This window comes from Opisthocomus hoazin, chromosome 3 (assembly GCF_030867145.1).
Source record: "Opisthocomus hoazin isolate bOpiHoa1 chromosome 3, bOpiHoa1.hap1, whole genome shotgun sequence".
Lineage (NCBI taxonomy): Eukaryota > Metazoa > Chordata > Aves > Opisthocomiformes > Opisthocomidae > Opisthocomus > Opisthocomus hoazin.
The window spans coordinates 39,979,637-39,994,446 of record NC_134416.1 but is presented as its reverse complement, the minus strand read 5'-3'; the positions used below and the strand labels follow the sequence as shown (position 1 = coordinate 39,994,446).

Here is a 14,810-nt window from a genome sequence, read left to right as displayed (position 1 = left end):
ATATTTTTTTATGTTCAGTATAATTTAGATATATAGAAAAAACTATGATCTTATCCTGCCTCCGAAATTGTTATTAGTTACAGCCCTGAAATATCTGGCTTCAGAGGAGGAATAGAAAATAGTTACACCGTAGTTCTAATGTCTTAATAAACTCTTGTACTTTTTTTTTCCCAGATCATTATTATTTTCTATCAAGTGAGTGTTTAATTGGGAGGCACTATTATAAGCACATAATTTATCATGAAATTAAATTGCTAATATCAAATATCTCATCTTCTGTAACTTGTATTGCAGTACTGTTCTGGTCTTTTGTGAAGCTATTGCCTGACAAAATGCCATAAGCTCATGATACTACATAGAACAGAAAAATGCACAGGAAGACTTACAAAATTTGGGCAAAAAATTAATCCAAAGTTACCTCCTTAGTTTCACAGGGTGTTAGAACTGTGTATCTGAAAAGGAGTCTGAACATATAACAATATGTAACAGTAGAGACTGAATATATGTAAATGTATTTGTTTTAAATCATATACAGGATCTGTATTTATTCTCAGGAAGGATGTATACATCTGTGCTACAATCAGAACTGAACACAAACTCCTTATGTCTTTGTAGCTGTGTGTTAACAGGATGAAGGCAAACACAAATATTTATTAAATGCATGTGTGTACCTGCCTTTGCATGCCTGTATGTGCTGATGCACAGGCATATCTATATGTGTTACATGAACTTATGTAAGATTTTAAAACCTGCATAGAAACATAAAAAGGTATTGCTGATGTTTGATGATGTTTGTGATTTGGAGTTTCCTAATTGCAAGTGATTTAATTTAAACATTATTGACTTTTTTATAAATGTCTAAAGCACTGTCATGGTGACTGCCATTAAAGAATCATTTTTCTCCACTTACCTTAGATTCTACTACAGGCAGTAGAGAGCTGCCTTTACTCAGACAGTCACCTTAGTAGTATGTGTCTTACAGGTTTGCTGTGCATAAAGGAAAGAAGTACAGTAGAGGAAAAGGCAGAATGTAACAAGAAACAGTAGAGGTTTGTAGAAGAGAAATTTATAACTGCATTTCATTTACAGAAAATAGGAGGTGGAGAGTGATACTCTCTAACCAAGCTAACATTTGGAAGTCTGTGTTTCTAGGAGGTCAGGGAGTTATTGAAAATCACAGAATGGTAGGGGTTGGAAAGGACCTCTGTGGGTAATCGAGTCCAACCCTCCTGCCGAAGCAGGGTCACCTACAGCAGGCTGCACAGGACCTTGTCCAGACGGGTCTTGAATATCTCCAGAGAAGGAGACTCCACAACCTCCCTGGGCAGCCTGTTCCAGTGCTCTGTCACCCTCAGAGGGAAGAAGTTCTTCCTCATGTTCAGGTGGAACTTCCTGTGCTTCAGCTTGTGCCCTTTGCCCCTTGTCCTGTTGCTGGGCACCACTGAAAAGAACTTGGCCCCATCCTCCTGACACCCACCCTTAAGATATTTATGAGCATTTATAAGGTCCCCAGTCCTCAGTAATTTGCTTATGATGAACTTCAGTAGTCAAAGTTAAGAATATTAGAAGAGCAGTTCGGTCTTCAAGTATTACCATAGACCACTGACTAGTTTTTATAACATATTTCATCAGAGTTTTGTTTGTGCCTGAAACTGTATATTCAAAAAGGATTCATCCTTATAACCGTGGGGATTTTTTCACCCATAGTCGTCACTGAAGTCCTGCTGGGTTTTCCCCCTTATGAAAATACACGTTATAAAATGTATATTAAAATGGCTTTTTTCCACCATAAAAATCTGGGCACAAGGGTATATCTACAACCAGAATGATAATTAAAATATTAGAGTTTTGTTACAGGCTCTATTCCCCCTTCCCACCTCTTATTTAGTTTTGTTTACTTCAGAGGAATTGTTCACAGAATAAAATATTCTTCCATCTAGAGAGATATATTGGATAACTGATACCTGTTAGAAATAAACATTTAGAGATATGAGTAATTTAATACAGATCAATATTCTGTAGTGACCTCAACAAGCCAAATTATTATTTGAATGGACAGTTCATAGTGAGGACTGAAGTGACAAATGCTTAAAATCTCTTGGGGGAACAGGTGAATTAGGTCTAGTGATATGTCTGAAATAAATGTGTTTGCGGGACAGTTCCATTTCTGAGAAACTTAATTGTTTTATTCAGCTGTTCTTGTGTGTTTTCCTGGTATTAAATATGGGTAACGTTAACCAGAGCAGAACTAGTGTAAAAAGCAGTTGGCAAATCAAAAAATGTCATTAGTGTTCTAAAAATGTGAATTAATAACAAAAGAATTATCTGCAGCTTCTAACTACGTACAGCGTTACAGTATAGCTGTTGCTTTATAAATATGAATCTGTATTAACATATTTTGAAGCTACGTGGTTCACAATGTTCAGTTGCATACAAGGCAGTGTTTATTTGGAACAGATTAAAAACTGTGTAAAATATATCCCATTTAACATTTTACTTCTGTAGAATTGTGTTTACTTTTTTAGAAAGGAAGGTAGCAATGGTGTTTTATTTAATATTTATGGTTAAAGCAAATTTTTTGTGAGTAGAGATGATATCAAACCTGTATTTTTCATGTTTATCCTTTGAACTGTGCTACACTTTTCCCCATGACATGAGAGTCCAGCCAGGAAGGTACCAATCACGCACTGCAGCTGTCTGCAGCAGCCCTTGTGTCTGCTGGTGCTGCAGTTCCAGACCAGCAGACTGCGTCACAGCGGAGCCCCGTATGCCTTCCGTGAACAGCGTCGCCAGTTTGGGTCTCCCTCCTCTGCTCAGTCATTCCTCTCCCTGAAATTACATCAGCTTAATGTCTTTGAAATTGTCTCTAAAATTTATGGACGTTTACTGAAAGATTAAAAAATTATTAAGAGGTGAATGGCAATGAGACCATTGTATAAGCCTTGTTTCTTTAGGAAACCTCGGAAATCAACAAAACTGCCTAGACTAGAGATGAAATGTTTTTGTGAGGTACTAATGTAAAATTTATTTCAGATGGGCTGTTAAGAATGCTTTAATTAATGTTTTTGTTTGTTGTTTTTATGACCAAGTCTTGCACACTCGGTCATATATTTTTTGTGTATTTAAAAAAAACTTACCATGTTTACCTCGTAGTATATTTTAAAATCATTTCTTGAAACTGTATGGAGTGGGTTCCACAAAATGACGATAATTTTGAATACCGTAGCATTCAATAGTGAAGTGACTGGGGAGGTGGTCTGTTTGCTGGCATCCCTTCCAAACTGCTGTGTTGCTCTGACAATTTGTTGCTGTTGCTGAAAGCAATACTTCTTGCAGGATAAAACAGCATGGTCAGTTTTGATTAGGAAATTCTGTGATATTCCCAGAAGTGCTGCTTTGCAGAGATACGGTGCCGAATGTTTTGGTAATTTAAAGTAAGTGCAACCCCCACTAAGTAACTGGAACTGCACAGAATGTAAATCATGGAAGAAGTTTTCTTGTTATGATGTCTCAGTGTGGAACGAGAGCTTGTGTGAAGGTATATATTTGAATTATTTTAGAACTTTTGATTTTAAGTAATGCTTACTATTTATGCTATTTAAGGTAAGACGTGATATTTTATAATATTTTGCATAAAATGTTATATATGCTGCACAAAAAGCACCACATTCACTATTCTAAATGGGAACAGCCCTTTTTTTATTGTTTCACGTGTAAATGTGAAACTGGATTAAAAGTATTCACTTTTCTTTTTATCTGTGTAAGTCTCAGACAGTTTGGATCCTGGATGCCATGAGTGTCAGACCTGGAGGTTCCCCAAGGCAGAAACTCTTGAAGGATTCCTTAGCAGCAAAAGAACTTCAGACCATGGAGAAACACCTAGCTGGTAGGTATGGGAGCATGGGATCCTAAAACACCTAGCAGTACTCACCCACCTAGCTCTGCCAATATTTTAGACAAAGAAGAGAATTATCTATCTCACATCCTGATGAAAACAGATAAAAACTTTATACTTCCCTTTTTCTTCATTGAAGAGAAAGCACAGTTACTGTTCTGTTTGTAGATGTAATGAACTTTCCTGTAATTACGGTATATACAGTAATAAACAGTGTTAAATATATTGCAGTCTGACAGCTTAATAACACACCTTTTTTTTAATTTTTGCATTTCACTATGACTTATGCAATAAGGAGGTACTGATGCTTCATCTGCAGTTAAGTAGTCTTTAGAAAAAGCTGCAGTGGAACTTTAGCTTGAGAATAGATTGCTTTGCAGGAGAAGCCCACCTTGTTCATGAGACTCCTGGCTGAGTAAAGTCTGTTAACTTGCATGCAGTGGAAAATCTGCAACATCTTTGATGGTGTAACCATTTCTAAAAGGTCAAAACACACCCCCTTTTTTCCGTGAAAATGTGTTTCAGAGCTCTATAAGAATTAGTGAGGGATATCCTAGGATATAGTTTGCAATTTGTGGTTCTTTGTAGTCAACATTTTCTATCTTCAGCTTTAGTCATAAGGTATAACGTAGACTTGTAGCATGGTGGTCCTATATTATGCATGCTATTTGTCCTATGGTAAAAGCTGAGCTTCATGGGCCAACTCTGTGTAATGCAGAACTGGAACATAAAGACTGTATATGTAAGTTGGAGGGAGAAATAAAATTTATCTGACCTTTCTTTCAAGTCATGCAGAGTGAGGCAGAGAACTTACCGCTGTCAGTGTGATTTTCTAAAAGACTTTGGATATTTATCCTACCAATAATACTGATGTGAAAGGCTTGGGACCTGTATCCTCTTTAGAAAGAGGTACAGCTGGTGTACTTCTGTCTAGGGCTGTTGCAGCTGAAGTCAAGGCAGAAGACAAAGCTATGAGGACAATGAGGAACGCTCTTCAGAAAATGTTTTTGCTCGTAATGGAGCAAGAGCTAAAAATTGTATCTACAAATGATGATCTTTTAGACAGTTTTTGTTTCTGAGAACAGAGATACTGTCATTCAATTTCTTTGACAGGTTCAAGTCACTGTAGCTATTGGAGATGTAGCCACTGCCAAACTAGACTGAAAAACCATGAGCCCTCTCTCCAAGCTGAAACTGCCAGGACCATGTAGTGGGAACCAGCAGACCAGCAGGCCAAGCTGTGGTGATCAGGTTTCTGTGGCATAGCCGGAACCTAAGTACCCCAGGGGCCTCTGCCATTGAGGTAGCACTTGCCCTCCCCTTGTGTTGCTGCAGTTGTCACTTAGAGGGGTCTGGTGAAGGTCTCCCTGCTTTGAGTTATGTCCTAGCTGGTCACACTTCCGTGGCTGTACGCGCTGTTCTTGTATGCAGTATGCTCTGCAACATGCAGTTCCTTTAGATCTCCCTTGACAAAGCTGACAGTAATAACTACCATTTTCAATAGAATATAGAATTTTAAACACTTAATTGATTATAAGCTAACTAGCTACAGTCACTTAGTCTGTGAGATTCAGTCTGCTATTGTGTGACCTACAAGTTCTTCTCTCTCACATTAACGCTGTTGTCATTTGGCTTTGGGCTGTTATTTTAGTAACGCTGTAACATGGGTTTCAGTCATTACACCTTTCAGTAATTTTTGTCTGCCTGAGAAATTCACAAGAAAACAGCCCAATTATTAGACATTGGACTCTTGTATTCCTAATAATTCATGTCCTGTTATAACACCAGTGCTGCCTGAGAGAATTACTCCGCTCAAGCATAACATAATTTCCGTGAAGAATCAGCTCAGAGGACCTCAGATAATGATGCTGTCATTTTGCTTAGGCTTATTTGTCTCATACATTTGCAAAAGCTCAAGTGTCTCTGATATCAGCAAGTCTCCTTGTTTGAGTTCTCTTACAAAGCACACTGGAACCTGTTAATTCTACTCAACACTAGGCAGTCATTTAGATGCCTGAATTATGATTTGGATTACCTGTGTAATGATGAGATGTGGTCCCTGTCTCAGATACACTTTCTTAAGGAGCCTTGCTTTCTCTTATGGACTATGCACTGGATAAAACTCACTCCTAGCATAGGGCACAATTTGGTGCCTGTGCCTAAATTAGGGACTAGCACCAACTGCCAGCAACTGCCTCAGTGCCTTCATATATGAAAGCAGCATTTTTGAAAAATCAGATATTGAAGCAATCAGTTTTCCTTCTTTACATATGGCTCGTAATACTTTTTTCTAAGATGCACTTTTATGTTACTGTGGCTGTTTTATATCACACGCAATTGGAGAATATATATTTTTTTGGTAGTTAATTCCAGCAGCTTTCCAATTGGCTTTGTTACACTGTTGTGTGGTCAATATATACTTCTGAAATATATTTTATTACAAGAAGAACTGTTAAATGCATAAACAGATTGTAAGCGCATTATGAATCATATCCTTATTCTGGTGTTTTGATATGAAAGTAAAATGCCTTTGTGTTGCTCTGTTGCCTGCATTTTATTTTCCTTTAAATGACATTGACAAGGGATTTAAAAAATCCGAAGTCATAATTCTATTCTTGTATTTACTGTGGATCAGATAATACTGTAAAGGTGGAGATGTGTGATTTTTTTTTTTCTTTCTAGTTGAAAAGCGGATAGTGAGGCAAAATCAAAAAGAGAATGTGTGCTGAATAAAGCTGAATAATTACACTATGGAAACATGTTAAATATGTGGATAAATGATTGGAATAATTGGTGTATCTTCAGGCTTGATTACCATATGGAATTAAGGAAACATAAGCCAGAGTAAAATGTTTATTTAACTCTTACTAAATCATTCAATATTCAGATAGTTCCTTAGCTTATTGAATCATCACAGGGAAGACAGAGGTCTGTAATTTTGCAAAGACATAGGCCAAGCTGAATCTTTAAAAGAACACATTCCTCATTTGGTTTAAATCAGGTAGCCCACGTTGTCATTTGTTGGCCCCTGAATTTATGCCAAGCATCTTACAAGTTCCAAAGTGATTTGTACTGATTTTTTTAAAAATAAGATGGAAGAGTACTTCAAGACATAATTATCCTCACTGCAGCTGAGGATGGCAAGTTTAGCTCACTGCTTGATCTTGGTTTGGTACTAATGAGAACCTGTGCAAAAGCTACAGAAGGTTAACTTTGAAGAAGTGAGAGGGATTTTGATAGGTTGTATTGAATGAAGTGGTAATATTTCATTTCTTTGGGATAGCTGTGTTTGCAGTAAATCGAATGTAAATAAACTTTGAGGATATGCTTGCTAAACATTTCAGCTGTTAATTCTGATGCCTTATATTTTAAAGGTGAATAGATTTTCTCTGCACAGCTTCAGGTTGTCACCTACATTGGAGAAAATCAATAAGAATTTTAAACCAGAGAGAAACAGAATTAGTTCCTTTCTTTCTTTCTTTCTTTCTTTTCTTTTTTGTTTGTGTGTGTGTGCACAGATATTGAGAAGGACCTAGCACTATGGGAAGAAGCAAGGCTCTCAAGAAGCCCTAGTATCCAACAGCATAGTTTAGTTACATCTGACCATCAAGGCAGTCTTCAGACTACACAGGGCCAAAATCTGAGGCCTCAAGTGCCAGCTCTGATGGGGAAGAACATTCAGCTCCAAGGAAACAAATCACCACCGCTGCCCACTAACAGCAGAACACAGGTCTCCAGTGTTGCAAACAGTAGGCCTCCAACACCCAGTGCACAAGCCAACAGGCCACCAACTCCATCAACTCCAGGGAGCAGACCTGTGACCCCAAATAGCTTACTGTCACGGCCTCTTACCCCTAGCAACCAAGGAAATAGGGAAAACATCATTAGTATGCAAAGAAGCAGATCTTTGACATCTAAGAGCCAAATGGGGAGGACCCTCAGCGCTGCTTCAGGGCTCTCTGTGCAAATGAGTGGAGACATTGTTGGAACTGTCACTACTCAGAGAAGCAGTTTATCAGAAGTAAGATTCTCAATTTAATGTTTTTGCTGTGTTAAAGAGCTGCTATAACGTGAAGACTAGATTGTTTTATGTTGAAGTAACATCAGTATACGTAACGTAACTTACTACTCTAAAAAAAAAATTGTAACGATGAGAAAATTGGCAAGGAAATACTGCTCTGCTTTGAGAGGTACTGATTAGAGAATGTCAGGTTTATAACAGAAATCATATTGAAACACTCGTGCCCCCCAAATTTTCCGTGAGCTCTGTGGGGTTTTACCTGCATGATGCTTAGCAGTTTTATTAGCCTTACAGTTTCTAAGAGGTGCATACCTCTGGAATATTAAACACAGCTTTATCTTATCTTTATGATTCTGGGGTATTTTTTTTCTGCTGCACTGGCAGTGCATAAGATTTCCTTGGTCTGCTTTTTCTTTCGTTTTTTGGACACATTGGAATGCTTAGTTAGGCATTGCTGAACGGACAAATTTTCCAAAACAGAAAACTGAACTGCAATGAGAAAATGTCCAACGTCGTTGAATCACTGTCTAGTACTATGTGCATGTTGACTAGGCTGATTCAGAGCATAAAATCTTCCTGTCCCATATTAATGGCTTTTACAGGGTTAGTCTTTGTTTAAAACGAAACAAAGCACAAAGTTAAAGTACCTTGTAAATTTTGAGTGGGATTCTCCTCTGCTAACCTTAGCTGCCTTAAAGATAACTTTAGTGTGTAGGCAGTGGAAATAAAAACACCTGTGAAAGAATAGCCCTGCTGTCTATCTCAGATACATGCCTTATAAAGGTGAGTTTTTTCTCAGGAAATGCCAGTCCTTCTGTACTGACTTGAGAAGGACTTATATGTCTAGATTGCTAATTTTCTAATGGTGGAAGAAGTCAGTTCCCACTGTTTATTACCAATCGCTTTGTAATCCATTTGTCAAAGCCTGGAGAGCTTTTCTCCAAGACTGAAAAAAGTATCATGCCTTTAGATAATTCTTTCTCTGAAGTGTAATTTGTTTTAAAAATCTGTTGGGTATGACACTTGACACAATGTATTATCAGTCTATTGACTTCTTAAAAAAATTAGAAAATGTTGTTTATAATAATGTTGCTTAGAGATGCTTGTAGGAAAATTAGAAATTTGATACTTAGTATAATCTTACAAAGAAGTCTATGGCATTCATTGTTTATTATGAAAGTAAGGAAATGAGGCACAGATAACTCTAAAACTAAAGAATTTGAGGAGGAAATCTTACTTAAATTTGGTGGTGAAAAAAATCCTCATTTTGGTGTTTGAATGGCAGTGCACTAAACCCATCACTCGAGCTACTTCACCTAGAACTGGATCTCCAACTTAAAGACATAAGGGCTGAAGGTAACTACACTTCTGTTGAAAGTATCTTCACTGACAGTTGATATATTTTCAAACCAGAAGTTTTCCATGGGAAAAAAATATGCAATTGTAACAAATTTCTTTCTTGACAAACAAAAACCTTTGTCTCCTGTTTTGAGGAGTGGGTGTGTTTGAGTGTTGGAGTTTTCTTGTATACCAGAAAATGAGAAATGAAAGTCATGTTATAACTAAAAATATTCAGAAGAAATGAAGGGTTTAATTGTTTCCCACTAAACACTTCACTCCTCTTTGGTGCTTTTTAAGCAGTCCTGTTCTTAACTGATACATAGTCATGGGATGCCAACTAGAATTATTATATAGGCTCCTGAAAGTGCCCTGTAATGAGCACTGCGTCTCCACCAAGGGACATCCAGTCTGCCCATCACTTCTGATCTTTCCTGTAACAAGGCTGGCAATTAAAAATGCTTTCTTCCACAGCCTTTCTGTAGTTATAGTAATAATAATCATGAGTCCCATTTAATTTGCCTTGACTTGTTATTTCTGTTTGCCAAATCCCAAGCTTAGCTGATAGCTCTTACAAAAAGTGTCCTGTTATAATTTTAATATATGTATGTATATGTCTCAAGAACTTTAAGAAATGAGCAATGCTATTAACCTGTTCTACAGTTAGAACAGCATGTCCAGTTTCAATTCAGCAAGCCCACTGTAAAGCTGGTGTTAAATCTTAGCATTTCTATGCAGGATACTATCCTCTGTTATAATCCTTCCTTGAAGTGACAAATTCTTTTCTTTCTCTTTGCTCACTGGGTACAATAGTATTATGGCTGCTAGTCACCCAGCTCAAACCCTGTTTATCCTTTCCTGACACGCACAAGTGACCTTTGACTTAATGGAAACTCATCTTGGGACTAGCTCTGCTTCCAAGGAGAAAACTGCTCATATGACACATTCATACTGAAGACCCTCCTCTGCCGACCTGTAAAGTCCCTCAGATGTCAGAAAGTAGCTGATGGAGGTCTGGCCAGCTTGCCACTCCCAGCCCCATCTGTGGAGTGTTAGGTTAGAAGCTTTGGGAGCTCTTTTAAGCTGTCGTTGCCCACTGAAGTTCCAGGTCACTGAGAGAAGTGGGTTTAGACAGAACATAGCCCGGAAGTATCACTGTTCAGTAACATTTTTTGCTCTGTTAGAGGTGTCCCCCTATTTGTGGCTCTGAGATTTCATTCTCTTGTGTCACCGCATCTCTCTGACCGTGAAGACAAATTTTTAAAAGTCAAAGGTGGCCTGGGGTAGGAGAAGAACAACAAAGTTGTCTTTCTTTGTACTTCTACAGATCACAAACATAAAAAACTCAAGGCTGATACTGTAAATTGTTTGCAACTTTCATTGTAGGTTTTGTATCATCTTCCTGTATAAAAATAATAAAATAAAAGAAGGGAAATTGCCTATATTCTTCTTAGCCTTATGGTGTGGACTGGAATTTTCCACTAGATGTGAATTCACTGTGGTTATATTGCCAATCCTATAGAAGATACTATTATAAAATTTTACAAATAATTCTTCTTCCTTACCCTTAGGTGGTGTTGATGGAATTAACCAGTACAAAGCTGATATATATTTGATGAGAATAAGTCAGTTGAAAAGGATATGATTACTGGCTACCAGGAGCGTGTTTTTACCATAAGGAGCCTGAATTAAATAATTCAGAATCTGTGTATGTTTACACTTTGTGCTGTCACTTGTTTATTTATCGGCAATTTTAACATAACTCTCAATGCCTTCTGTACACTTCCTAGTTTGTAATGTGTTTCAGGGTAACATAACAAGTCTAAAATAGAAAAATACTACTAATAAATACAATTCAGAATTGTTCTTAGTTTTAGTAAAGTTCATGCTGTAGCTCAGGTTGGTTTAATCTTGGTGTAGCACAAATCTTAAATGATTTTGCAAGTACTTAACATATCAGCTGTTAAGAATGTTTTGGGGTTTTTTTTAACGCTCCAGACTTAAAATGATCTGAGATTTTGTGGACAATTTCTGCCTCTTGGCACACACAATATTGCAAAGTTCTAACAGGTGTGTTTTATTATCAGCTCTGTTCAAGGCTGAATTGAATTATAGCAAAGAAAGGCTACCTAGAGAAATAGTTTTATTATCTTTATAAAACTAATAAATCAGGGTTGCAAATCCTTTGGCAGAGATACTTTTATACATTTACCTTATCCATTGGTGTTTTGTGTAAATTCACAAAGGAATGTTGAATCCTGCTTATCTCTTTAGGATGGATTCCATTAAAGTGACAAAATTCTGTGATAATTATCAACAGCTGTTGAGATGAAAATACTACTAACTCCCTTGTTTGCCATTTCATTTTCTGAACACTTGAAATTTTACAATCACTTTATTTATCCAGCTAGTTTAAAGTGTTATTCAGTAATCTGTAATGGTCTGTCATTGCTAACAGCGGGAATTTCAGCTTCTTTGAATATAGCATTGTACTAATGCAAGTTTTCCTCCGACTTACTGGAGTATAGAGCACAACTTGATGTGTTAAGGACTCTTTTTGGTCAGATAGTTCTATTCTGCTCTGCTGCCTGGCTTTGTTCTTCGCTCTGGATTTGGAAAATTAAAAATCGCACTGATCATCATGAGAGACACTCACTTCTACATCAAGAATCCTGTTCCATGAACCAAAACACTTTGCCCAGCTCAGTGCTGTGGTCAGCAACCTTCTTGGACACTGAGCAGGTCTGCAGTGGCAATGCATGTGTAAGGCCTGGTGCTCCTGCCTGAGCTTCGTGTTGGGCCATTGCAGCAGCCTTGGTGGGGTTTTTAACAGGTTACTAACAGAATTAGTAATTTAATCCCCATGAGTTTGATCTTGATTGAACAGCCTTCTGTCCCCAAGAACTGGTTTAGAGTAGCCTGGTTTTTGTTTCTAAACCAGATAGCCAAACAAAAAGAATGATGCTGTATAGCTGTGCAATACAATTTAACTTTGAGTAAATAGATTCTGGTTTTCAGCTGGTGTCAAAGAAGACCAGACTATTTCCCACCCCCACCCCCCCTTTTTTTCTAAGGTACTTACAAGAATCTGGCCAGTAATTTTATATCTGGCCAATGTTTAAGTTCTCTTTTAGAGACTAGGCTTGCATGTTTGTACGGCTTTTGAAAATGAAACTATGCATTCCAGTCTCATCTCTCACCTTGAATATTGCAAAGGAACTTGTCAGAGTATTTTATATGTCTGTGTGTACACGTGCTCACATACTTACGGTGGGGTGTGTGTATGGAAAAATATTTTTGTATACATACAGATACACATTATATAAAAAAGGAGGCAATTGTGAAACATTTTAAAAAGCGTATATTCAGCCGTGTATGGATTTTTAACCGTGTAAAACATTTATATTTTGATACATAAGGTTTTATGGTATCTTGGAGACAAAAGTTTCCATAGCATTTTTCCTTCCTAGGCTTTCTCCCTCTCCAGTGAAATCATAGGTTCTAAATCAAGTTTCAGGTCCTTGTTCTGGCTAGATTGGAGACAGTGAAAGTTCTGACAAACCAAAGCCTTACTAAGCAAATCATGCATGACATGTCTACTCATAGTCCAAAAACTGCAGGGACAGATGGAATATCTGCATGAAGATTTTGTTCTGTGCTGCTGCATTTCTAAGATGAGTATGTATGTATCTGTGGCTACAGCAGATGAATAGCTAAAGAGACCTTTTTTTTCAGAATAGGTAAATAAATAAGAATTAAAAAAAAAATTCTAGGGTTTAAATAAAAAAACTTAAATAAAAAATATTAATAAATAAAAAACCATTCTACATTCTGGTTTTATTTCACAGTAAGATTTTTTTTTTTTATTAACGGCTTTCTCTGCTCTAGTTAATTGAGGCTAGAGTCTTTGCTGCAGTCTCAGTTTATATAGAACCATTCTCTGTCACTTTATCTAAAATAGATCTGTTTGTGGCAGGATGAATCCTTACAATAGCTTCAGCTTGCTCATCAACCTTGGATATTGCCGAGTGACACAGAAAGTGAAGGAGTGGAAGCTGACCAAGACATATGTAAGTATATTTGTTAGGACCAGATAATATGTCAAAAACCCTCAAACTTTTAACTTCTTTTTTTTTTTATATTGTCAAATCCTGTGAAGATGTCATGCCTGCTCACAGGAGCTTTTCTCATGAGTACCAATTACTCATTTGTTTGAGGGCTGAATGTTACAGGATTGATTAATGTAAGCTTTCCTACAGTCACTGAACAATGACAAAATGATCACAGGCCACAGTTTACTTAGCTAAGTGAAGCAATTTGTCCTGATGGGTCGAAGTAGCTGTTCCAGAGGATCAGCGTGAAGTTGAAATAGTTACTCTGTTTAGTAAATCTATATTGCCCAGCAAAAAAACCCACAAAGCACCCCAGCAGCTCTGTAAAGTAGAGCCTTCCTCCTCAGGCCTCTATTATCTCTATTTTGCCTGCATTGTTTTGAATTCCTGTGCATGAAAAAAAATTCTTAACCACATAAGTAATCCTTAATATCCTACACTCTTTGAAGCAGTTGTCTAATCATGAAAGCAAAGGTCAGCAGGATCATAAACTAAATGACAGAGCACGTAACATGACATAAATAGCAATACATTCAAACTGTAGCAAGTTCTATCTGCCCACAAGGTAAATAATCTTGCTGAAAATATTAAATGTTTTGCATTTTATTTTTTAATTCACAGTAATTTTGTGACTTGCAAGGGTGAATACGCAAACTATTTCCTAACATATTTTAGGTGATATGCTTCAAAGGAACAGATGATTTACTCGGTGTGTTTAGAAAACTTAATATATTGAACTAGAGCTGCTTTAAACATGCAGAGTTAAAATAAGAAAAACCCAGTTTCTTCACAGAATGGAACAGTTGTGTAAGGGATTAATAATAATAATGCCCGATAAAGAATACATTTTTAAATTAGTCCACTAAAAAAAATAAGAGTTTTCTGTTCATATACCAGTTTCATAAATCCATTTGTAGCCCAGGGTTTGACTAAGAAATTTCAATTTACGTAGTGAGATACTGAAGAGCATATGTCAGTTTTCTGAACACTAGTACAGTGTTAAAATGAAGTTCTGTATGTCCAGCTGATTTTAGTCCAAAGCCAGCAAGTCTGGTTTGACTTGTACCTGAACCTTTCACTTATCTTTGGGCTGAAGCTCACCTGAGGTGGCCAAAGGGAGAGCCTTGTACCTGCCTTTTCTGTGCATGTGATTTTTCCTCTGTATTTTCTGTAATGAAATTACAGTCCCACAAACATTGGTGGGACTGGCTGCACACACATAGACTGGTGCTAGGTATGTGATTAGGGAGACTGATGTTTCAGGACGCATCAGATTCACAGCATGGTTCTTTTAAAGCTGCTGTACCTGAATTGCATGGGTGTGGAGACTTCTGAGCATCCAAGATCCTGTGCTATAAGATTCCAAGAATCCTGGTAGGTCATTGTCACTGCCCAGTATGACACAGTGGTAAATTATAGATAAAAAGTTTCAGTCCTACCACCA

At 37.3% G+C, this 14,810-nt stretch overlaps 1 protein-coding gene across 3 annotated transcripts in view; it reads left to right on the top strand.

Moving 5' to 3' along the window:
- C3H8orf34 (chromosome 3 C8orf34 homolog) overlaps positions 1-14,810 on the top strand; it is a 194,852-nt gene that overhangs the window by 166,499 nt on the left and 13,543 nt on the right. For 2 of the 3 annotated variants that reach the window (XM_075416033.1, XM_075416032.1), the window contains 2 exons: positions 3,766-3,886; positions 7,414-7,916. In XM_075416033.1, the coding sequence (XP_075272148.1) occupies positions 3,766-3,886; positions 7,414-7,916 (624 nt within the window). Of the gene's footprint in view, positions 1-3,765; positions 3,887-7,413; positions 13,325-14,810 lie in introns of all 3 variants that reach the window. The other variant, XR_012763426.1, reaches the window with a different exon arrangement.